Source organism: Carassius auratus, unplaced genomic scaffold (genome assembly GCF_003368295.1).
Source record: "Carassius auratus strain Wakin unplaced genomic scaffold, ASM336829v1 scaf_tig00011381, whole genome shotgun sequence".
Taxonomy (NCBI): domain Eukaryota; kingdom Metazoa; phylum Chordata; class Actinopteri; order Cypriniformes; family Cyprinidae; genus Carassius; species Carassius auratus.
This window is the reverse complement of record NW_020524198.1, coordinates 55,483-81,917: the sequence shown is the minus strand read 5'-3', so window position 1 is coordinate 81,917 and position 26,435 is coordinate 55,483. Positions and strand designations below refer to the sequence as shown.

Genomic DNA, 26,435 nt, shown 5'->3' with positions numbered 1-26,435 from the left:
TTCTTTTTTTCACAAATTTACACAGATGTAGTTTATTAGACATTCATTTGTGACAGATCACACAGCTGCATGACGGTAAACAATAATGTTCCCTTTGAAACAGCTGTAAACAATTATTCTAGTAGTCATACATCTACATAAAAAACAAACATGGTTGTTACATTTGTCAAGACATGCATCAAAAACAGTTTTGAGTCCATAGTTCAACATCAACAGCCACTGGCTAACACATCAGTGTAACTTTAAAAAGCAGTTTGAAATCATAGTGACCATTATTTAGAGTCTCTGATCATTTCAACAGTACGTTCAGCAATCTACACGTTATACATCTTGATGAAGCAGTGCGAGGTTAAACATCATTCAAGAGCACAGTGGTGATCAAAAATGATCCAACGTTTGTGAATGTTTAAAGTCAATACGAAACGATGTTCTTGTTTGATTGGATGGTGGAAAGTGGGTAATACTAGAATAAAGTCAAGTTTATTTCATTCTTTGCTGCCTCAACATTACAGTTGAATAGATTTAATTGATTTTAACCTCTACACCAGCCTCAGAACGTTTACCATAGAAAGGAACAGAGTTTTTCCCTGCCCATGTAATCTGAATTTTGTTAAAAGAATGATTAGAAAATGTTTAATTAGATTACTTATCTACCAAATTAAACATTCACACGTGAAGATTTTACAAACACTTAATTCATTGTGAGTACAGAACACATCAAAGTCCTCAATTAAACATCACAGGTTATGACGTTTCATTCTGGGAAATGAAGTCCATATAAAAAGAAATTACAAAATAAACTAGGACTAATACTTGCTAATATCACCTTGTTTGCGGTGACTGATTTGATTACTTTTATTCGTCAGTGTTCACTGGTTTTATACGATCTGGCAAACCTCCAAAGCAGTGGCATAATTTAGACACTTTCACTAAGTAGTTCTGTTCATGCCTTTTTCTGAATGCTTTATATTAAGAATACAGTCCTTTGAATTTGCCTTCTCAATAAAACACTTATCTTTGTAGTGCCTATTATTGAACCAGGAGTCTGAACAGATCTTTGGCAGTGGCGGTCTGTCGTGATGTGACGTCTGTTAAAGCCAGACACATAACCCACGCAAGCATTAAACAAGGACACAGATTCTTGAACGGGGCTCTGACAGCATGCAGTGCCGCTGTACATAAAGTGCATTCTTATGTTTCTCTGGCAGAAACAAACCTCGGCAGACAGTTTATGCTAATGCCCATTATAGTGCTAAGAATGCATTTGCCCTCCATTATGAATTGTGTTATGACAAATGAAATCAAACTTGTGTGGCTTGAAGCATTTGGGTTAAAGAACTTGCAAAGAGTATGTTTCTGCTCCACATCGGTTTAGATGCTACTCATCTTCATGTGCTAGCTGCTCCATGGAACTCCACGAATCCATCTGGAAGTTACAGTGTCTGCTACACCAGTGTTATCTTCTGTACTAGCTCTCCTCCTGCTTGTTAGTTCTCAGCAGTCGGAGTTCATCCTCAAGGTAGCTTATTCTGTCCAGCAGAGCGGCTCGGTCGGCCTGGGCTCTCTGGTTGGCCTGCCAGCGTGCTTCTTCAATCTTTCGTTCATACCAGCGCTCCATCTGCACAGTCACTGCCTCAAAAAAGTACTGTGTAACCTCCAGCGCATGCATGTTTTCCCGCTCCTGGGCGAAGGAAGCCTCGGAGGCGTGCGGGGCTCCTGAACTCGTCATGGTTTGAGCGTTGTGTTTGGTCTTTGCTCTTTGTTGGGTGCGTCTTTTGAGGTTCCTGTGCTCGCAGCACTGATCGGAGACGGGTCTCAGCTCCAGACTCAGATCCTGAGGCTCATCTTGTGCTCGGTGAGGGTCACTACAGGCCCGGGATCGCTGCTTAGGACGGACTATACAAGGAGACTGGGGTGCAGATTGATTCTGTGGCGACTGCTTATCTGAAAAGACAGAACAGCTTCAGAAGACACCAGTAATATTAATACTGAAGTAATATTAATTTTGATGCCATGGTATAGCATAGCATATTATTATAAAATTGCTCCGCTACTTAATTGCAACATTATAGTTCTTCGCAATGACTTAACGTTGCACACAAGTCACACAGAATCTCTTTAATTAAATAAAATAAATGTTAGGATTAATTTGGAGAACTTTAGCATTAGATCACTTGCTCAGCAATGGATGCTCTGCAGTGGATGGGTGCCGTCAGAATGAGAGTCCAAACATTCACTGCAGAGGATCAGGAGCAAGTTATGGAATCTCTCCATGTGTGTATAAAGATGTTCTGTTTTGTTTAATTTTTTTCTAGTAAGTGTACATGACACACATATGTTATGTAACACTTACATAAGCCTTTATCTAAATGAGAACAAACACAGGAAAACCATTAATGCTGCATGCAGTGCGGTCTGTATGTGAGGTGAGCCAGAAAATCGGTTTGCTCGCCTGTGTGTGTGTGTGTGTGTGTGTAAGAAACACAGTCGAATGTGTGTGTGTGACTGTTCTATTGTCACGAGCCTCATACCCGGTGAGACGCGGTCCACATCAATCACATAGTAACCGACTGATCCATCCTCGGGACTCGTGCTCGCCGCTGCAGCCTCTCGTCCATCGCCGGCCTCTGGTTGGTTTGTTGATGGAGAGGAGCAGGCTTCGGCTCCAGATGTATCTGGTACAGCTGTGTGGGAATGAGGATCACAATCCAAAAACGTGTCGGTGAGGGACGAGGAGCGCCGTAACTTAGAGTTGCTGCGATCGCCAGTGAGACGCGACTCCAAACGTTGGATCTTAGAAATGCACCAGTTCTTGAGATCGTTGACCACTGACGCCTGCTTTCAAAGACAGTAATCCAAATATTAACTCATGGCCACTAAAAATGGAGTTTATTACTTTACACAATTCGCACTCTGTTTCTCATGCATGTAAAATGGGGCATATGCAAATATGATTATCTGCATCATGTACATTTTTTGGGTGAATATTACCTGTCTTTTTTCTCCTTCCAAGCGTTCTTGTATGGCTCGCTGGTCAATGCGATGTAAACATTCAATCCTCTCAGCAGACACTCGCTCTAAAGTGATCTTATCTAGAGCTCTGATCTGAAATCGCAAAAATGACATTATAGTAAAGGCAAAAAAACAGACCATGTACATAAAACATTTAAATGAAAAGTCCAAACTGATAAATATACATAGGTGCAAACTGCATAAGGATTGGCCACTAGCAACTGAAGTTACAGGCTGCTGAAGCTGAACTGATTATTGGTTTTGGTTTAAGTTTCCCTTTATGGATATAGGTCAAGTCGTCAATATAGGCCACAACCAACAAGTTAATGTTTTGACAAATAAAAACTTGATACTACTTCTGTAGGTTTTGTCACAAAGCACTCTAGAAGAGTCTAGACTCTGCAAATTGGACCAGTTTTGGCTCATTAATGACAACACATGGACTATTATATTAAGATAAAGCACAGAGGTTTATGTTGGTAGGTCTTGTGCTGTTTGCACCTGATGTTTGTTCTTGTGCTCCATTTGGCCCATCTTGGTGTTCATGAGCTCCTGTACAGTCTGAATCTCTGACTTCATTTCCTCTTTTGTGGCCATGAGCTGATTCTCCAGTTTGTTAATGAGAGGTTCACACCTGCAGCCATTCAGTGGGGCCTAAACAGGGAATTACACGTATACAAAAGTCAGTAATTAATTCAAATAGCAAATTACTTCATGAGATATTTGCCATTTTTCAAGTTTTGAAGAAAGTGTTGGATGAGCCCTGGGTTTCTGAGACAAACAGGTTTTAGGAAGCAGTCAAACTACTTTTAATTTATATAAATATATATATATATATATATATATATATATATATATATATATAAAAAATTTAATAGATTTTTTTTCAGCTGACACGCTCTGCTGCAGAAATGTGCATCACATTTACATTTATTCATTTAGCAGGCGCTTTTATCCAAAGCAACTTAAATAAACAGACAAAGTATTTTAAAAAATGACAGCTCTATTGAGGACAGCGACTGATTCTTTAAATAATTGTAGAAATACACAACAAATCAATGTAATGCTTTTTAAGTAGACTTCAATTAATTACTGCAATCTATTCCCGGGATCTATGATTGTAATGTAACAATAAATGGTTATAGTTATATAGTCCTCAGAAGGAGAAAGAGGTCTAAGAGTCCCTTAAAATATGTTTGATGTAGCCCATGTGCACCCCACACAGGTCATTGACAAACTACTACTGATTTTCAGTGGAGCACTAATTGAGAAATGACTCCGTTTAATCTGATGGTGAATCTGGTTCCTCGCCTGCATGATCTTGCCATCTTTGTCTCTGTAGAGAGTATAGAGCTGGTACGCCTTGTAGTTATGAGGAGGAACAGCTGGTGATCTCTCCGTTTTGCTCTTCTTCTTATGATCACTGTGTTTATTTTGTCTTCGCATGAGGGCATCTGATGGCGAAAGCTGCAAAAAACACACAGCGAACCCACATCAAAAACAAAGAGATCTCTTTAGAAACAAGAAACCAAAGTCGCAGTCGCTGGAAGTAGTACTTGTAAGGAGTCTATTTACATGCAATTTCCAATCGTTACTGCAGTATAAACCCAGACAGGGTGACAAAAGACGTAACATCTAATTCACATAATATACCCGGCTGATTATACATTATTTCCTAAAGTACAGTAGAAAATGCAATCATGACGTACCCTCTCTTTGACTCTCTTCTCACTGTTTTTGTTTGCACGTGCCTCTGTGACGCACACATTGTCGTTCCGGAGAGAATTTTCACTGCCATGAGTGTCATTTGCTGGAGACACACTGTCCTACACAAACACAGGAGTAAACTTACATCACTGACAATGATTACATTTTTTTTTAACACAATTACTGTAAGCCAAAGGCCGAATTAAATTAAAGAAATATTTAAAGTCACAATGAAACGGAAGTACCAACAGAGATTTTCTTTCTTATTGTACATCCAAATGTTATTGCTTATTGTAAAAGAAATGACTGGATGTTGAGATGAGAGCATGATCTCTCATGTTTTCACTGGAAGATCCACTCAGTTTGATTAAACATTACAAGGTTAAAAGAATTATATTAAAAATTAAATGCATACATGGCTGACTTGTTCATAATAATATCTAATTAATATATTGCCAGCTTTGTTAAACTCACAAGAGGCAGGAATGTGTGCAACTCTGTGAATAAATGACTTTCAATTTCTATTGAGTCTAGCTGTGCTTTCTGTACAATTCTGGATTCACAGATTTTGTACGGATAAGGCATGATAAAAAAAGGGATCCCAGTGATAGCATGTATAAAGAGAAGAGTGTAGGGGCAAGGATCGATCCCTGTGGAACACCAACTGAAGTAGTAGCCATGATTTCCAATACATGCAGAAAACTTCCTATTGGTGAAATATGACCGAAACCATGTTAAAACGATAACCCTGAATGCCTAAATAACTTTCCAATCTAGAAAATAAATCAGTGATCAACCATATCAAAGGGTGAACTGAGATCTAAAAGGACCAAAACAATTTTGTATCTCTAGTTTTATTTGTCAAGTCTACACTATGGCATATAGTATTTAGTTACTCAATATTTAAAGTAATGCCATCTTGAAATACAGGTATAGTACCATCAGGATTGTAATTATTGTTTTAAAATTTTATTTCACATCTGATGTGTCATATTACTGTGGGAGTATTAATGTTTTTTATACTTTTTAGTTCGCCAAGATTTCTAAAAATCTTTTCATTGTATTGGTCTTAAATTATATTCAAATTTTCTGAGATACTGAATATGGGATTTTCCTTAGTTGTCAGTTATAATCATCAAAATTAAAAGAAATAAACATTTGAAATATATCAGTCTGTGTGTAATGAATAAATATAATATACAAGTTTCACTTTTTGAACGGAATAAGTGAAATAAATCAACTTTTTTGATTCTAATTATATGACCAGCACCTGTATAACATTTAGTAACAGCATGATTGAACTTCATCGGCTTCTTCTACAGACGCTCACTGGATGTTGACTGTGTCTGAAAGAGAGAGAGGTTTTCTGCTTTACCTTTCTCTGCAGCATCTCATCACGTGGGACTGACTGCGCTCGGCCCTCAGTCTTCATCTTGTCCCTCCTCTTCCTCACAGTGCGTCCTCGAGTGAAGCTCTAAATGTGAATACAGACATTAAAGGCCCTATTTTAACGATCTAAACGCAAAGTGTAAAGCGCAAGGCGCATGTGCACTCAGGGCATGTCCAAATCCACTTCTACTATTTTAATGACGGAAAAACGGTTGGTGTGCCTGGCGCATGGTCTAAACGGGTTGTCCCTATTCTCTTAATGAGTAATAGGTGTTTTTTGGGCGTAACGTGCAATAAACCAATCAGAGTCTCATCTTCATTCTCTTTAAGAGCCAGTTGCACTCGTGCCATGATGGATTTGCTATTTACACGGCGGAATTTGGCAAGTGCAAAGAGAGCGTGTCTCCGAGATGAAACTGAGCTGCTTGTGTGTGAGCAAATATATTATATGAGCGCAAATGCATTTGCTAATTAAACGACGTGGCGCTGGATGGGAAAATGTGTACGGCATTGGACTGAAACTAGCAAACACACTTACGCTTTATGCTTTTATGCTTTTTTTTTTTATGCCTTGTGTCGCATTGCGCCGGGTATATGATAGGGCCCTAAGTCACATGTTGCTTCTCTTAATTCTTCACTCAGAGTGTAATTTGTCCCATGTTAAAGAGATAGTAATTCATTCAACATTTACCCAACGCTGTGATTTCCAAACCTGTATGACTGACTTTCTTCCAGTGAAAGGAGTTTTTTTATTGACCATGTAAATGAGATCAGTGGGGTTTATTGTTTTTTTTTGGACTTACTATATGGTCATTAACAGCTGAAACATTTTTTGGGGGGTGTTCTGGAGAAGAAAGTCATACAGATTTATAATGACAAGAATGAGAAAATGATGAAAGTGCTGATAAAACTAAACTTGATTTGTTGACCTGGCACAGATTTTTGCCGCATGTGTGTAGACAGACAAAACAAAAATTTTCACCCTTTTTTTTTTCCCACATGTGATTTGAGCCATTTTCAAATGTGCTTCCAAATCTGATATGTATCTGATATTTGGTCACTTGGTATAAGCTGAATGTTCTTATTGTTAAGAATATAATGAAAATATAAAATAAAAATATAACAACCTTTTCTTTTCAATTGCTCATAAGTGTGTGTGTTTTCTTACCTGTGGAGCTTTAGTGAGCAGCAGGGCCACTTCAGGATTATCATTCTCACGAGCCTGATCGAGGGCCGTCTCTCCCGCCTTCACCCAAAAACACACACACAGAACAATCATGGGTTGAGTCTGCCACTGGCCAATCGCAGCTATAAACATCTAGACAGTTTTACTAACTTCAATGTTCTGTTGCATTATGAATTACACTTCAGACACATTTTTGGGCTTTGCTAAGCTCATGCAATATTTCTGAGGGTGCTCACATTGTTCTTGAAGCGACTGTCGGCCCCAGCCTCCAGTAACATCCGTACAGTCTTCCTGTGATTCAGAGCAGCTGCGATGTGTAAAGCCGTGTCTCCTGCCTGAACATCGGAGGAGATTCCCAATGAGGGATAAATCAGAAACATCTCAAGGATGGTCATAATTACAGCATACTCAAGGAGCAGCAAAATGCTGTTTTAACAGTAGTTCAAGTCCTTACATGATTTCTTTCCGTCACTGAGCAGATGGCACTCAGGAGTGCTCGGATCACAGTCAGATGGTTATATCGAGCGGACACATGCAGACACGTGTCACCTACCTAAACAAACAAGTTAGCTTCATTTTACTTAAATAGTACATTTGTTCCATGCTGTTTCGATGACAAAAACACAGCCATGTATGAATCAAACAGACAGAGTTTGACAGTGCTTACGCTGTTCTTGCTGTCGGGACGAGAGCCGGCCAGCAGCAGGACCTTCGAGCTCTGAGCGTGACCGTTCTGACACGCCAGATGAAGAGCCGTGTTTCCTGCCTGAGAGAGATTACATGAGCTGATCTCCAGCTGTACGGTGGGTACAGAAGAAAAAAAAAAAAAAAAAAAAAAAATTCACCCCTCCTTAGACCAATCACATTTTGTTGCCTTTGCAGCCTGAAAAGAGGACGGACACAGAATTCTTCGTACTATATGCAAAGTGAAGTCGAAAAACGGTGATACATTAACGTCTCAAAAGACAATAATGATGGATTTAAGCTATTTTATGAAGAATTAAACTCTTCTAGGGCCTTAGCTGTTGACACCTGCATAAAAGCTTTGACCTCCCTTCTCTAGCTCATCAGGATTGTGACTACATTAATGCAGATCTCTCGGTTTAAGAAATATACTCCGGCCCCAACGGATATCCCAAAGAGTTCAGCAATATTCTCTCATCTTATTTATTTAAAATGCATACTCAGGCTAATACTATTGTTTTTTTGTTGTTGTTTTTTTTTTTTTTTTTTTACCTACTACTTTAAGTTACCATTACAGTTTTACCTAAAAATGGGAAAGATCCAGAAGTAGCAAGAGAGGTTTAAGAGTGAATTAATGCTTATAAAAGTTTGAGATTTCTCAGTTATTCAAAACTTGCTTTTATTCTTAATTGCATATCATGAAAGTTACATACTTAGAAATTGCGGTAAGAAAAGATTTTCAGTCATTATTTAAAGCTCATTTTCACCCTCTTGTGACCAAATGTGACCTTGGGCAACCAAACCAGTCATATAAGGGTCATTTTTTTCAAAACTGAGATTTATACATCATCTGAAAGCAGAATAGATAACCTCTGATGTATGGTTTGTTATGATAGAACAATATTTGTTTGAGATACAACTATTTGAAAATCTGGAAAAAATTGGTGTAAAAAAATATTGAGAAAATCACCTTTAAAGTTGAAGTTCTTAACAATGCTTATTACTAATCAAAAATGAAGTTTTGATAAATTCACAGTAGGAAATTTACTTAATATCCTAATGATTTCTGACATAAAAGAAAAATCTATAATTTTGACCCATACAATATATTGTTGGCTATTGCTACAAATATACCCCAGCGACTTTTCAGACTGCTTTTATGCTGCAGGGTTACAAATAGCAAAATAGTATTGAGTTTTTGAGATCCCTTGCAATTTCTTTAGTAAAAAGGGTTAATATTATTAAAATTATTTTTCTTCCTCAAATTCTGTATCTTTTCTAAAAATATATCCCAACATTCTTGCCCAAGATTTTTTTATTCCTTTAATTATTATTCCTTTTTTTGTGGGATTGTAAAGCTCATCGAATAAAGGCCCCGATATACTTCAAACGAAATCTAAGAACAAACTGATACAATGTAATTTCGAACAAAATCAGGCCGAAAGGAAGTTCGTTTTGAGTTCGAAACCGCTGATCAGAGTAAATTTCCTGGGGGAGCTCGTTTCGGCTCCTAAACACCTTTGAGCTTCCATTGGTCCGTGGCGGATACACAATCGGTGGGTGTGAAACGCCACCTTCTTTGACACGCAATATTTTTTCCAGGTTCGTTTATCATTCAACAGAAATAACATAAGAGAGAACAATATCTCTGTCCTAGTCACTAGCAACATGAATACACTGTAGTGTAGAATAGCTGAGATGCACAGATACTGAGACAACTTTTCCAAAGCCATAAAAAAATAGAGTAAAGGTATAAGGTAGCAAGTACCAAATACATGCATTTCAAATAAATGTTACACCATACTGCTGCTGCTGCTCCTCTGTCAATAAGCATACATGCAATAATACATACAATAATAAACCTTTGTTTTTATCAAAAGTAAATGATGAGACCACATAAAATATAAAAAGGTGTAACAATTTATCCAGTTTAATATAATAAATTAGGGGTGCACGATATATATCAGCCGATGATTAATGCGCCTCTCATCAGTAAAGCTGGTTATCTAATCAGCGGTAAATAACATCAGGTGTGTGATTTCACACAGAGCCGTTGTTAACGGACAAGCTGCGCAAATCCACGCTCATTATCAGTTTGGATTTGTGCAGATTGTCAGTGTCTACACTTCATCATTTAATTGTTGTTGTTTAGGGGATATGCACAAGCGTCGCGAGTCATGTTTACATTACTTTACACCCCGCCTCCATCAATGTTCGAAAACAGTATAACGTCACTCAGCCTTTTCAAACTTCTTTTTGCTCCGAAATGAAGAATGAACTTCGTTTAAAGTATACCGGGGCTTTAAATACAGCTCACCTTTGTAAATCTAAAGCTGAAGGCAGGATGGCCTTTCCAAACTTCCCTCTTTGTTATTATGCTTGTGCTCTTCATGCAGTTATAATGTGGCTAGACCACACTTTCACACACTTCACTTGGATCCAAATGGAAAGAGAAGCATGCTAGTTAGCTAAACTGGCCTAAAATAGGACTTGTTTCCCTTTCTTCATTACCTAGATAGCACAGTTTGAGTCGATCTGTGGTGTTGACTGTCCCATTAATGTGGTTTGGTTTAAGTCCTTAGAGCGGAGAGAGTGTTAAAGGAATAGTTTGTTTTTTTTTCTTTGTTTTTTTCAATACCTTGTTGTTCTGGTGTTTTGTATGTTAGTTTGTTTCTTATGTCCTCTTTTGGGTTGTAATGAGAAATCATAAGATGTATGTTATTGGATTCCCATGTAAAAAGATTTAAACATAAAATCAGCCAAACACTTGTGAGGTCAAATGGAAAACCAAAATCAAAAAAGCACCACTTTTTATTTTTTACCCACTTATTGTGAGATTATGTACATGCACATCACTGAATGTTTGGGTTGTTTTGCCGTGGCAGTACCTTGTTTTTAGCGTGAACGTTGGCGCCAGCCTTCACCAGCAGTTTGACAGACTGACTGAAGCCGTGCCACGCAGCCTCATGTAACGCCGTGTTCCCATCCTGAGAAACACACACGACATATAACCGCTGTAACACAGCTCTCCTTTGCATCCGGAATTTCAAATGCAATATATAAAGAAAACATACAAAAATGGTTGTTCATGAGGAGGTTCATCATTTTAGTTTTATACATAAATTAAATTTTTATTTGAATTTAAAATGGTAAAAATGTTTTTAATGAAATCAAATAAACTATAATAATTAGTAACAGGGTTTATAGTTATTGATATACTTAATACTTTCCTAAAAATTTTTGATAATAGTCTTTCAACAATAACTTTAGATGACCCTGGAGTCTTAAGTCAATGGGGTATATTTGTAGCAATAATCAAAAATACATTGTAATGGGTCAAAATTCAAATTCAAATTCAAATCAACAGGTCAGCGCTGACAACACCTTTTCGTGCAAACTGCGTGACCATTATTACTGTTAACAATGCAAAGTGATATGGAACTGTATGCGGTCAAGAAAGCCGTGCGTTTCACAGAAAATAATTGCACACCTCAGAACGTTCATCAGCCAATCAGATTCAAGCATTAAACGGCCCCGTAGTATAAGTAAAGATCATGTCCCGTGAAGATATTTTTGTGAATTTCTTACTGTAAATATATCACAACTTAATTTTTGATTAGTAATATGCATTAGTAAGAACTTCAGTTGGACAACTTCAAAGGTGATTTTTTTCTATTTTTTTACTCCCTCAGATTCCAGATTTTCAAATAGTTGTGTCTTGGCCAAATATTGTCCTCCTAATAAACCATACAACAATGGAAAGCTTATTTATTCAGCTTTCAGATGATGTATAAATCTAAATAAAATAAAAAAATGGCCCCATATATATACACAAGTGTTGATTTCCTACATAGTTCTGATAGTTTAATGTCTCTCATATTACTCCAGACTCAAGTCAGTATTTAATGTCTATTTATTTTTTCAGCATGTAGTTGTGTAATAATGTACAGTACACTTCATGTTAGAGTCCTTACCATCCTATCAGAATTTATTTCCAATATAACCAGATTATTTTTATAAAATAAGATTAGCATTATTATCATTAAGATTATCATTATTCTTTAGATATTTAAATATCATCATTGCAAGATCATTGCAATTCCTGCAATAGCGCCTCTTTTTCTAGCACGTGTGCAGGTGAGATATTACCTTGTCTTGTCTGTCTAGTGCACATCCTTCCTGAATGAGAGCTGAAATGACATCAGTGTTTCCCACCACAGCTGCTCTGTGTAAGGCCGTCTGGTCACCCTGAGAGCAAGAAACAACATATATAACTCAAACATCAGTCAGTTTGTGGTGAGGGTTACTTCTGAAGTATTACAGCACTTCAGGAGGAAGGTGTGTGTTACTCCCGGCGGCTCCTTTGACATGTTGAACAGGAATCTTACACTTCCCATTATAAAAAATAAAGTAGAGAAAGGTTTATTTGGACCAGTCTTTCCTACAGATTTAAGATTTTGGTAATGTACATTGAAAAATGATGCTGTGTGAACATGATTGTCAGAACAACAGTGCAGGAAACACAGTTTAAGATCAGCACTGCTCTGTTTTCAGTTTTCTGTTTTTAAAGGACTAGACTGTCTTCTGTAAAATCAGGATTCTTGCTCTGCTATAGGAAAAACTGAAGAAACATCAAAAATTGCATGCTTGCCCAAACACAGATCAGGTTCATGGAAACAAATTTCTGTTTGTATTGTGCAATATCATCTGTCCTAAAGGTAGAGACACAAGGTGAACAAAAAAATAAAAAAATAGCAACAATATCAGTTTCAGACTGTGCTGTGGTCTGTTCCTCATTTATCTTCTGACTTGACATATAATGAATGAGTTATGACGCTTTTATGTCTTGAGTTTCTTCAAAACTACTCCTTTTGTGTTCAACTGAATAAAGGCGTATGGGTTTTATGGCATTATATATATATATATATATATATATATATATATATATACATATACACATACACACATACACACACACACACACACACACTCTTTAGTTGGTCAAATCCATTTCCCCCCCTCATATGTGACGCAGGTCTCTGTATGAACAGCACAAACCACATGGGATCTGATCTTTTTGATTCTGGTTTGAGCCACTTGGTCCTAAATCAGAGACAGCTCTGATGTTTTCCAATGAAACCTCAGTCTGAACAGTCAAATCAGAATTAGGTCAGTGAAGGGACAGTGACAACCCTTATACAAGGAAAACACAAGGGTCATATATATAAAAAAATCCTCATTCTCACCCTCCTGATTGCCTACACACAAATTTGCTGGCATCCACAGCACATCATCTTACAAATGAATGTGTAAACACTGACTTAAGTGACCTGCATATTTACTTCTGTATTCTGTCTTTGTTATTGTTCTTTGCTGACTGTGTGAAGAGTCCACATTTAAAAGATAATAACTAAACAAAAAACATCTGAGAAATAAATCAGACTTAGTGTGAACACCAATGATACAATTGTTTTCACGAGCGCAGATGTTATACTCACATCATCCTGAATATCCAGGTCACACCCAGCTGCAAGGAGAATCCTCACAACAGCAATGTGGCCCTTATAGGCAGCCAAATGTAGAGGGGTTCTGCCGTTCTGCAAAACACACACACACACACACACACACACAAAATCAGGCACTGGGACAAACACAGGCTGAATCAACAGTGAGCCAGTGAAAAAACAAAACACACGACCAAACAGCAAGAGTGACCATCATGCAAAGCTTAGAGAAACTCTTCAGATGTCTGTCATGAATCCAAATAATTCATTTACATAATGAGTGAGAGTAAATAATAATGCAAAACATGAAATAGCCAGCAGGATAAAAATCAGTCCCCTTTTCCACAATTTTAGCCACAGACTAATCTCCCAGAGGACCGGCCTTATGCTACTTCAGCCAAGAAACCATGTCAGAATGAGAAATAATCGCCGAGCTGGGACTTATGTAACAACACTCATGCAGGCTGCCTAGTCCTCACAGTTTACTGTGGCTGCTGTATTCATAGTGTTAATGAAATATACACCAGGCCAGATATTAGATATAAGATGATGTAAATGTCAAATATATACTACAAAGAGAAATGCTTAGATAGCAGGCAGACTTTTCTCAATACTGTAATGTTATTATATTTTCAGAGCAAAATAAAACTAAAATGCACAAGATAAAAGCTGAGATCTTAGGAGTTTTTTAATCCTTTTATATTCCCTTTAACTCCATGAGATAAAGATTGTTTAGTTGCCATTAATTGAGGCTTGTAGGCCTTCTTTGATATTTTTCAACTCGCCTTGTCCTATATTTCAAACAAATGCCACATTATCAGATTCCTGGTCACTCCTGTTATGTAGTTAAATTTAAAATTAAAAATTAAATTAAAATTAAATGTATGCATTTAGCAGACACTTTTATCCAAAGCGACTTACAGTGCATTCAGGCTGTCAATTTGTACCTATCATGTAATTAATGTATTAGTTCAAGTCCTCTTATTAATGGACAAACACACAATTGACAGATTTCACTACTTTTGGTTTGGATGAAGTGGCTATTCTTTCTTGTAATGGAGATTATGAAGTTTTATTCATTTCATAATTTGCTCCTTTATGTAATCAAAATATTTTAAACAAAACATGACTTAATTGGAAAATGTTTCTTTAAGTCATTTTATTTTATTATTAACACCCCCTTAATGACACAATTCTCCAGGAAGTGATATCTTTTTATGGGAAAATTAACAGCATACACATGAAGAATTGGCATTAAATTGGATGATTCATGTGATGTTCTGTGGTATTATTTGGATTATCATTCTAAAACATATATATATATCCTGTTTGATCTAATTACAGAAATCAGTTTGATAAAAGCAATATTTTAAAAAAGGTTTAAAAAAATACAAATAAAACTGAATTCCAAGCTGGCATACTCAATCTAGCTCTCAAACCCACAGCAATGGCTGGCATTTTATTTCCATCTTGTTAATAACAGCATCCTGTTCATTTTAATGCCATTGTGCAAGAAATGCAGGAATACAGTTTAAGTGCCTGGGTTTGATCAAAGCATATTTCAGAAAGCGTGGTTTATCTATTATCCTAAATGTAAATGTAAGTGTTTTTACAAAGTTCAAAGATATTACTGTATGATAGCAATAACCAAATGACCTAGTAAACTGTCATGGGCTGGTTAAATGGAAGTTAGACGTCTTTATTACTACAGTGAAGAGGTGTTGATTACAGGCTTCATGTCAGACGCAGCAATGTGAGCAGACATGCAAAACATTACAAAAAAAGTGAAGAGGTGCAGTAGTTTTTAAAAACAACACAAGATCAAGAAGTGACGTCAGACATGAGACCAGTACTGATGTGTTAAAGTCTGAATGTTAAAATCACCTCACATGATGAGCGAAGCACCTAGATAAGACAGAGAAGTTTGTCCAGTTCATCCAGGATGCATGAGAGCACCAATAAACTAATGTTCAGAGCTTCTGTGTCACATCTGGTAAGTGTAAAACTGCTTAAGGACGGACTGGCACAGTGCAACCACTCGAAACTTTCTTTATATCCTGAAACTGGATATACTGAGCAGCACTTGTGGGAGTGATTATGTGACGATGTGGGGAAAGAGACCAGAGGTATGTGCTTGATCAGATCTGTACCACCTTCCAGACAGCAGGAGGGGAGCAGACGCAGAATGTTGTCCACCTACGTGAAAATATACTGACAATTTATATTGATAAAGTTAAGTTATGTGTAAGCCTTAATTGTGAAAGTGGTTGATTTCTATACTCACACAGAATTCTGAATTTGCAGTATACATTTATGATATTTACAAGATATTAAATTAAAATTAATATTAAATTAATGCATTTAGCAGATGCTTTTATCCAAAGCGACTTACAGTGCATTCAGGCTATCAATTTTTACATATCATGTGTTCCCGGGGAATCGAAACCCCAACCTTGCACTTGCTTGCTTGCTAGCACAGTGCTCTACCTGTTGAGCTACAGGAACACTATATATATATATATATATAGTATATATTATATAGAATATATATTTATATATAGATATATCAGAATCTGACTCAAAGGTGGATGTCTCATCTCGTTTGCCTTTGGGCTTTGAGAAGTCTCACTTTTCCTCCTCCTGTATATCTCATGTTCACAGTGTTCTGGTCAGCAGGTGCTCTGGACCCTGCAGCTCTGCTCTCACCATTGTCCTGGTGAGAAGGCCATTAGTTGTCTATGCTCGAATGATTTGAGGATGTCTCTACAGGCAGGGCTGGTGGGCTATCTGTTCACATACAGAATAAAACCCTGGGGTGGGGGAAACACCTGAAGCTTTGAATGTGATACTCCACCCCTGGTATGGACACACCTGGCAGTCAGTTGATATTCTTCTCTGTATTCAGTGACAAACCAACTTGATCTTTAACAAATCTCATAACATTCATTGGCTGTTTTCATGATATGTATACTTCCACGCTAGACTAATCACAGCATATAAGACCATCCACAAGACTATACACAAAACATTAACCATATCACGCATGTATTCGCTCCTCAAAATAAGAATTATACTTCATACAATAACATTAGAGGTGACAGTAAGACTATAAGAGTCTGTGAGCTCATGTCCATTTAAAGATCAGCTGACACACCAGAGATTATGCCTGTAATATCCACAGTTTAACCTCTAGGAAAAGAAATAATAATAATACTTAATGCTACATTAACAGCAATGAGATGTTTTCCAGTAAACACTATGCATTGCATTATCACTACAGTATGTTATGGACCAGGATTTCAGTTTTCCTTCCTTTGTGAAATCCACACTGTTCAAATGCTCTCTGATTGTAGAAAAAGTCCCAGGCTCTGTTTCGAGAATTCAAACAGGTGACTTAATTAAAAAAAAGAGCCTTTTATGATTACTAATTAAAAAATAAATACATTTCATAGTAATTCTACAGTGGGACTTCTCTTGTCTCTAACTGCACTCTCAGAAACGTCTTGTAAAAAAATTAATTAATTGTAACTTGTTATTTGATCACTTTTAGCAGTTTTTGTTGTTGGTTTATGTTGTAAGTGTTGTTTTTATTCGTTGAGTGTTACTGTTGTGTTTTGTATGTCTAGTATTGATGACACATCTTAAAGTCAGGTTATTAACTTAATTTATGCTCTAGATTATCATCCTTTTGATTTTTTTTTGTCACACTTCTGACATGACTAGCTCAGAAATCTGAATATTAATATGCAAGGTCAAAGAGCCCAAACAAATACTAAACACTAATCACCATTATGATTACTTCAAAACAATTACAGTAGTCAGCATTTACATTTCTCACAGTGGATTTATAACTTTATAAAGTGAATTTACAGTAAATCAGTAAATTACTGTGATGTTAGCATCATTCTGCTGTTGATTCACAGTTATTTGTGAGAAAATGACCCAGAGGCAGGTCCAGTTCACTACTTGCTTATTAGCATGCATATTACTAGCATATTGGCTGTTTAATAGTATACTGTAAAAAAAAAGAGCAGCTGTACGCAATGAATTTACAGCTCTTTACTGTAATATACTGGTATATAACGCATACTATTTACCGCATGCATGACTATAATAACGCCATGCACTGAGTTAACTCATTTCATTTGAGGAAAACTATTGCATTAAATTGGTCATTTTATTTAATAATAACACTGTGAACATTTCTTTTGAGATAAAAAAAAAAAGGTGTAGATGTTTTATTACTGTATTTAAAACCACTGTTTTGTTGGTTAGTGTTTGCTTTAGTTGGGGTCTTCACCCTTGACTTTCCAACATTGCAACAGCCAGAAGTGCCCATGTGGAAAAGTCAAGGGTCAAGAGCCCTTTTATTTCAGTTGATTTCATCGGAGGATGTGGCTGGTTGCCTGATCAGGAGAGCAAATGCAGAACTAGAGTGTTATTTTATGTGTTCTTGCTCAAAATTAATATAGTGGAGATCTGTTAGTGTTTCATGTTCTGTTGGGATTTAAAGCCTGTGTTTAAGTCAAGGATGAGCAGAGAAACACTCATGTTATGTTGCATGTTGCTTTGTTTAAGCCTGTAACTGTGTAGTTACTGATGCAGTGACAATCTCAATGTTAAACTCCTTTTATTTCAATAATTTCTTTCTTTATCTTAGTGGACTCAAAAGGAAATAAGTTTAGAGTGTTATTATTAAATAGCTTATGACAATAGGTTTGACTCAAATGAAATTAATTAACAGGTTTTAATTCAGTGCATTGTATAATTAAATTCACATACTGTAAATGGTATTACAGTAAAGAACTGTAAATTCACAGATGCTCTTGTTTTGCTGTTTTTACAATTGTGCCGTGTTTTTAACAGTACAATTGTAGTTGATGATTTACTATACTGTTCATTTACAAGCTTGCTGGCTACTGTTTATTTGTTACAGTGTACTTATAAAGCAGATATTAATGCCCCTATTCTGCATGACCATATTTTAAATATCTTTTTCTACCCCATACACATAACAACTACCTTACTAACAATTAAAAAGCAGCCATTTATGAATTTACTGAAAAGTCATGATTAATAATAAGTTAATAGAGAGAATTCATCCCCAATCTAAAGTGTGACCCAGTTATCTAATAACACGGCAGCCTTTGCAAATTGCTTTTCCTATGTGAAAAATGCAAGGTCTTCACAGGTACGTGTGCCATTTACGACAAGACCACGGTCTTGAAATGCAGTTTTCTTATGCTAATAAGCTCCAAAACCTGTATGGATATGCAATTTGCTCCCCTAGGTACACAAATTGTAAAATGATAACTTCTCAGACTTCCGAACCTAGTATATAACTAAGGACACTAAATGTTACTCACCTTGGTAATGGCTACCTTGGCCCCTTTGTTAATGAGCTGAACCACATGTTCAGCTTGGCCCTTGTGCGAGGCTATGAGGAGACGCTCAGAGAGGGCTCGCACAGATGATGCATCCTGCTGGCTCATGAATCAGGGAAAGACTTGGGGAAGGGGGGATAATTGGGATCAGAAACAGTAATGAGTCCCTCTGCCTTGGGATGAGAGGAGAGAGGAACCATAGATGTCCAGCTCTTGGAGGGATCTAACCCTCATGTCCTTTCGAGAAGCCTGTAGGGAAACAGGAAATGGCACAACTGTCATAACAGCAGACATAGTTTTCCAGAGTAAAGCGGATGTGATTATAGATTAGAAAATGTTACACTAAAGAGAAATGAGGTTTGTGCAGTTGTCAGCCCTACATCAGCTGATTTGTCATTAAAGCGTACATTATTCCTTTTAAATTGTCCCTATGGTTCACCTATAATTTTACTGATTGGATTTTGTGCCAAAACTATTTAAAGGTATATTTTTAATGAGCATTTTGATGACCCAATAAAAGTAAAAAAAAAAACAACAAAATTACAGGAAAAACCTCTTTGCATGTGAAACAAGTAAAATGTTGCTCACACAAGTATGTTTGCTGCCATGTTTAATATTGTTTTCAACTGCACCATTCTACGATATCAGTCTCTTTGTAAAACTGCATTACATAGTCAAGTCAAATTTATATAGCCCTTTTAAAAATACACTGTTTCACATATATCTGTAAATATGTTGATATCTTCATGCCTTTTGGTCTTATTTGGCTGATTAGTGCTGGGCAATAATATTTGAGATTTGCTATATAGTATATATGGCATTACATGAGTAAACCGAATGTATGTGGATAAAGTTGGACATACTTACAACTTTATATAAAGAACTGGACTTGCATTGCAATTCACTGAAATTAAGATTCATTTTAATTGGCACCAAAATGTGCCACTCAAGCTGTTGTTAAATCTTTAATCTTGTTCAAAATAAATGTTAGTGTGTGTCTAATGTTACGGTTCTCAAGAAGGACCTGTGAAGTGCCAGCTGCTCCACACGTCTTATGCTCACCACCTGTTTATACCTGCTATTAACAAAGACTTGAGTTATGTCATCTGATCACATGCTGTTTTTTGGCTCAGGGTCACATGCAGTGTGTTTCTGTGCCGATGACATTTCTTGCAACTTTCTCTTCATTCACACAGCAAAAAATGTTTTTACAAAACCAAAGGTGAGCTTATGACAAACGTTATACAGCTTCAGCTGGACAGAAGAAGAATTGTTCGAAACCATGAGAGGCACTGTGATAGTGACGTCACATCTGTGAAACGTGAGCCTTTGGATCATAAAACTGAAGCATGCTGAACACAGTCAGAGGTATTTCTTTTTAAACAACAGTTATGTTCACTGCAAACACCATGTCTACAAGATTTACAATCAACCGTCAGTCAAATCTCACTGCGTAATGCCCTAGAGTAGTCAGAGTATTATATAGTTTTTGTGTTTGAATTGAAATGGTTTGTTGTTGCTTTTCTATAAACAATCCTGATCAAATAAATGCTTTGAAATGTGCAAAGCTACAGCAATAACCAGTCTAAGCCCCCAGTCCTTAGTCAAGAACTTCAAAGTCAGTTTTAGGCATGTAGTATTTATGATGATGACCACTGAAATGGCCGCAGATGCACTTTGTAATAATTCAGAGGCGAGCTGACATGAGCATGTGTAGGCACATCCCCTCCAGCCCTTTAAAGGATTCTCCGGATTCCCTCTTTTATGTTATATACAGTCCCACACATCAGTGACCTTTAAACCCTGGCCTGTTCACAACCTGAAGAAGTCTCTCTGCTGCATCACAGTTTCCTCGAAACAACAGGGAAAACATTGCCACCCTTTCAGAAGAATGCAATGAAAAAACAGTGTAAGGCTTTAAAATAATTAAAACATTGTACATTTTGAAATGAGCTCTTTTATGAGTGACTGCCAAAATTGTGACATCGTAAATAGCTCTGTAACCACCATAAAACCACAAAATGATTCGTTCCTTCCTAACTTTTAAGGACTTACATTTGAACACACACTGGATGTCTGGATGCAGGTAACAGGGAGAAAGAGTACACACTATTAAACAGGCACTGTAGCAATAAAAGCTTAAAAATAAATAAAAAGACTGTTACAAAACTAGTTAAGAAAAGTGACAAGAGAATCAACAGCACATAAACCAGATTTAAACTAATAAGTTATTCAGAAAGTAATGTATGCTGGATGTAGATTCAAGAGAAAAGTCAGAAAGACAAAAAATCAGATTAACGAGTCTGTTTAACACAGATCAAATTTAGAGTGAAACTTATTTACCTATCCTAAAGCATAGGGCTGCACAATTATGACAAAAATCATAACGGTCGATTATTCCATTGAAAATAAACAAGCTGAAAACACTCTAATGGACAACTTTTAGTATTAAGCCTCAAATATATTCCCACACACACATTAAATGGTATTATGATGTCATACTAAAACTTAAATGGGAACAATAGAAAAACCCTTAAGATAACACGTAAAAAGAAAAAAAAACTCATCTTAAGCATGCAGAATAACATAATTGTACTTTAAACGATTAATTACCACTTTGAATGATTACGTAATTGTGGCATCCATAAATGTAACTGTGATTAGAAATTCGATTTATTGTGCAGCCCTACTAAAGCATGCTTTTTAAAGGAAGGTAATCTGATCGCAAATTACAATGTACTTCATCTGTAAATTTTTATATCATGAAATATTTAAATGAAATCTCTCAGGTTAATGAAGAAAGTAAGAGTAAATATCTCTTCTGCACATGTATGGTCCTCGGTTTATCCATTAATACCAGAAAACCCCTAAAGCCTCGCTCAATACAGCCAATCAGATTCCTGATCATAATGTGAGCTCATAAACCAGACACACGCATCTGAATGAGGTTAATGTTGTTACAGTCCTCTGAGAGAGAAACACGAGTATGCAGAGAAAGGCTCAGGGCATAAAAGAACACTTATCAAATTAAATTTTCATGACATCACTTTCTGGTGTGCAACAACTAAATGCCATGAAAACCATTTAACTCTAAAGAATGACATAATATTAAATTATGACGTCTTTTAGATTTTGAAAACTATGGTTTAAAACAGAGAAATTTTTCTATCATTGAGATATTATTATTCATATTTTGTATCAGTCTATATTACTCATATGTATAAGCTACATATATGTGTGTGTTTTTATAAATAGTTTTTATACATTTTGGTTTAGTTTCAAACTCAATTAAAAGGAGAAATGTAACTGGCAACTAGCTGAAATAAATTATTTTATATTTTATTTTATCTTAGTTAACATTTAATTTAAAGTAATGAAAATTACTTTTCCTCATGACTTTCATTTCATATATATATATATATATATATATATATGTGTGTGTGTGTGTGTGTGTGTGTGTGTGTGTGTGTGTATGCATGTATGTATAATATATATATATATATATATATATATATATATACATAGATTAGGTTTTAATGGTTTTAATTGTCATTTAACTATAAAAAGTGATTAAACACCCAAGCATTTCGTCTGGTGCCGCTAGTGGAGGAGGAATTACACACATCCTAAATTAAAAGTTATTTATTTTTATTTTTTTGACCTTTTAGACTACTATACAAGCCGAATATCAATATATGAACTATGTTGCCATCTGGCAAACTCATCAATTATAAATGATCAATCTACATGTAGATGAAAGGTTATGTCATTGTTTTATTATTCAACTACACACATTTTTCTTGTTTTATCTTCAATAATTTTTTTATTTCTCTTCATAAAAATGACTCCTTACTGATTTAAAATGAAAACTAAATTAAAATGTTGTGTAGCATATATATATATATATATATATATATATATATATATATATATATATATATTGAGTCCAGCTTATTTGAGTTACATGCATCTTTAATGAGAATGTCACTAATGCAAACACCTGAGCCATGATAAGAAAAAAAAAAAAAAAACGGTAGGGTGAGTAGTTGAGCTTCTTGAATCAAGCATTTCATTTAAGGGCCTGTTGGCCTGCTTTTGTCAAGAATATATATAGAGTGGTGACTGCCTGACATCTTTTCCTAAGAGGACTTGATTATTTCCCGGTTTGAAACCATATCTCTGTCATGGTTAGTCATAATCCTTTATCCTCGTGGCGATGTACAGCAAGAGTTTCATTTTTCAGCTCTATTCAGAGGATTCGAGGTGGAACGCTGCTAAACGTTCTTGCCAGAAAATGTCTGGACTGTGTGTAGCTCAGAGGCATACAGCAGATTTATTAAATGAAGCAGAGTTTGATCCAAAACAAGAGGCAACTCTCACGAAACCTGTCAAACTCACATTCCACTGCCAATAAATGTGAATATATTCTGACATTATTTTTAAGACAAGCACATTTATGCAACACATTTTACAATATAATTAGCAAATTTGAAGAAGCGTATTAATTATATATTTTGTGATAGACCGTTATATGATCTGTAATTCTGATGACCAACACCAGAAACAATCTAGACACAGAGAGTCTGAATGATATCACCACACCCTTTATCTGAGCCAGAAACCTCTCCATCAGACAAAGGCCTGGAGACAAACAACAGAAAAAAAAAAAATCTCATAATGATAAATATACTTTTTTTAAAGCAATGTATACCTATTTTATTCTATAAACTACTTCAGATGTATGTGCACAACATTTCTAAATACTGCATCAGCGTAATGTTGAACTGTGCTTAACTGAGTTCAGTTGTGTTCATAGAAATAAACTCAGTTGCACAGTTATTAAAGACAGAAATGAACAGTTAATAAAGCTTCAGATTACACATGTAAAATAAGCGTCACTGAGCTAGACTTCAGACACATTTATTGAAACCCCTCATACATGTAAGCACAGTTTGACAAAATACCACAGTTACTGCAGTTATCATTCCTAAAGTTATATCTTAATTAATTATTTTAATCAATAGGCTTGGTGAAAAAGTATATTATTATGACACAGCTAGTACATTATTTTTTGTTTATTTTTGTGGTTTTCATTGTAAATTGGGAAAAGAATGACCAGGTTGTTTCATGAGGGAAAATACAACTATTATGCTAATAAATAGTGTCAAGGTTTTTCTTTTTTATGCTAAATTTTAACTTAGGTTTTAGCGACATGAATCGGGAATCAACTTTAAGCTGTGCGTGTACTTCAGCCCTCATTCATATATTGGGGGGAATTTGTACTAAGAAAACCTAAAACTGTCAAAAACAAAACATCCTTTTGAGAAAGTCATCATTTGATGTATAAAAATAAATAAAGCATGAGAGTTCTTAACTGAAAATGCTGTTTTCTGTCTGCTGTGTGTGTGTGTGTGTGTGTGTGTGTGTTTGGGTTATGTTGTAATATTTATAACTAATTGTACATACAAAATAAAAAATTAAAACATGAAAAGCACTTTGGCCAACATGAGCTGTTTTTAAAAGTGCTATACAAATAATAAACAAACAAATGGGTTTGTCCCCATAGATAGTTATGTAAACACGTGCTGTGTTTGTGGGTGGGTGTTTGTGTGTGTGTGTGTGTGTGTGTGTGTGTGTGTGTGTTTTTATGTGTTTGTTTGTGTGTGTATGTGGTTGTGTGTGTGTGTGTGTGTGTGTGTATGTGTTTGTATGTGTTTTTGTGTGTGTGTATGTGGTTGTGTGTGTGTGTGTGTGTGTGTGTGTGTGTGCGTGCGTGTGTAAGAAAGAGACAGTGTGAATGCTCTGTCCAGCACATTCCTCTGAAGGATTGTCCCAGCAACCACAGCACGGCAGCCTGATTATTATTCAGAAGCCCATCACAGAGGAGAGCTGTGCTCCGAACAGCGACACAAAGTATCATATTAAAGTTAACATTATAGGGACTAGAAAACAGCGGTTTAACACACCACTGAACACAGCTGAGCACAGGAACAAAACACCAAACAAGGAAAAACTCTGTAAATACTCGTTAAAACCTACCTCACACTCAGAGGACATTGACATGAACTCTTCCTTGTACAAACTCCTATACCGATTTCCCTCGAAACGCGCAAAAATCCACAAATTGGTGCGTGGGAAATGAAGAGTGGCGGATAATGATCCAAACTGCGCAATGAAGTGAGGAGGAGGAGGAGGAGTGTGCATGTGCCATCCAGCGGTGAAGAGTGAGACTTCATCACAACCAGATAGAGCACTACCATGGCGAAGGCTTGGCTTATCTGAATATTAATCAGATGACAGTGACGTAAGTGGTGACTTTTGATGCAGCGTCCAATCACATAACCTAATTAATATTACAGAACAAATTATTTTGTAATTCTAATATATATATATATATATATATATATATATATATATATATATATATATATATATATATATATATATATATATATATATATTATGAAGCAATATTCTTATCAGTTTTATATCAACTGTCACATATAAATCTGCATCTTTTTTACATTTAATCCAAGGTAATTTCCCCCCTACCTCATTAATACTTCATCTTACATTTCAAATTCTTACATTCAACCCAGACAGCAGACGACTCCGATCCGGATCCGTTTTCAAACCGACAAATCCGCGTTACAGTCACATCTGTGTCAGGGCTGTAACACGGATCCAGTCCCGGTGCGGTTTCAGTGGGCGGGAACTACAGTTGCGGATCCGTATGGAGCCAAAAGAGTCTCAATAAAGATAAATGCACACTACATTCACATATGCACACATAGGATTTATACATGCACACACATAATTCATAAATACACACACAGGATACACAAATGTGCACAAAATTCGCAAATGCACACACAAAATTTCAAAAGCACAGACGATTCACAAATCAAAAACAAAACAAAATTCAGAAATGCACACAAAATTCAGAAATACACACACAATTCAGAAATGCAAACAACATTTACAAATGCACTCAAGATTCACAAATGCACAGGACAAGATTAAGAAATGTATTTCTGATGCACACACACATATATCTTGATTTACAAACTGCTTGCGGTCTGTGAACTTCACTTCCTTTTTTTTAAACAAGGAATGATCAGCAACCAATCAGATATCTCCCTTCTTTTAGCCAATCACAAGAACGCACTCCACGTTCTTTTCTTTTTTTTTCTTTTTTTTCGGTCGAGGAAAATACAGACTGCTCGCTGTTATCTTCTCCAAGGTATGACACACCTTGCGAACAAACTGTTCTACTAATAAATTAATATCATATTATGCCGTGTTACTTACTCGATAACCTAAAGGTTTGGTGTTTTTATTGATTCTTAGATCTGTGTCAGACTGTATTGTTGGCGAACACTAAGGCCTATGTTATCAGAGGACTAGCTAAGAAAACGCCCAAAGGTCTGCAATTGTACATAATGACCAAATGTTTAACATAATTACTTAATTTAAACTTTAGTTATTTTAACTCTTTCTATATATATTTTTTTTTTAAGATCGCTGCGTGGTAATTATAGTGAGCTAGCAACGTTTAAGTGCTAACTC

At 36.1% G+C, this 26,435-nt stretch overlaps 1 protein-coding gene across 6 annotated transcripts; it reads right to left on the bottom strand.

Moving 5' to 3' along the window:
• On the bottom strand, positions 1 to 25,108 carry ankrd6b (ankyrin repeat domain 6b). 6 transcript variants are annotated; one of them, XM_026246002.1, is made up of 16 exons: positions 24,906 to 25,108; positions 18,849 to 19,115; positions 13,477 to 13,575; positions 12,128 to 12,226; positions 10,867 to 10,965; positions 7,962 to 8,090; positions 7,749 to 7,847; positions 7,531 to 7,629; positions 7,277 to 7,354; positions 6,095 to 6,193; positions 4,722 to 4,838; positions 4,324 to 4,479; positions 3,514 to 3,666; positions 2,992 to 3,105; positions 2,532 to 2,838; positions 1 to 1,944 (listed from the first exon to the last, which is right to left on the bottom strand). In XM_026246002.1, the coding sequence occupies exons 2-16, from the start codon at positions 18,972 to 18,974 to the stop codon at positions 1,469 to 1,471; spliced, it is 2,250 nt and encodes a 749-aa protein (XP_026101787.1). In that variant the 5' UTR covers positions 18,975 to 19,115; positions 24,906 to 25,108; the 3' UTR covers positions 1 to 1,468. The 6 variants fall into 6 exon arrangements, with proteins under 6 accessions (XP_026101787.1, XP_026101789.1, XP_026101788.1 ...); XM_026246004.1 differs by having other exon boundaries at positions 7,962 to 8,060; XM_026246003.1 differs by having other exon boundaries at positions 2,532 to 2,835; positions 24,906 to 25,107.
• Positions 25,109 to 26,435: the final 1,327 nt, after the last annotated feature.

Excerpts from the sequence above, each read along its gene's own strand:
- ankrd6b (XM_026246002.1), bottom strand. The coding sequence starts at position 18,974 with ATGAGCCAGCAGGATGCATCATCTGTGCGAGCCCTCTCTGAGCGTCTC. Across the intron at positions 13,576-18,848 it reads CCAAGGTAGCCATTACCAAG|AACGGCAGAACCCCTCTACA; the intron begins GTGAGTAACATT and ends TGTGTTTTGCAG. Across the intron at positions 10,966-12,127 it reads CACTAGACAGACAAGACAAG|GATGGGAACACGGCGTTACA; the intron begins GTAATATCTCAC and ends TGTGTTTCTCAG.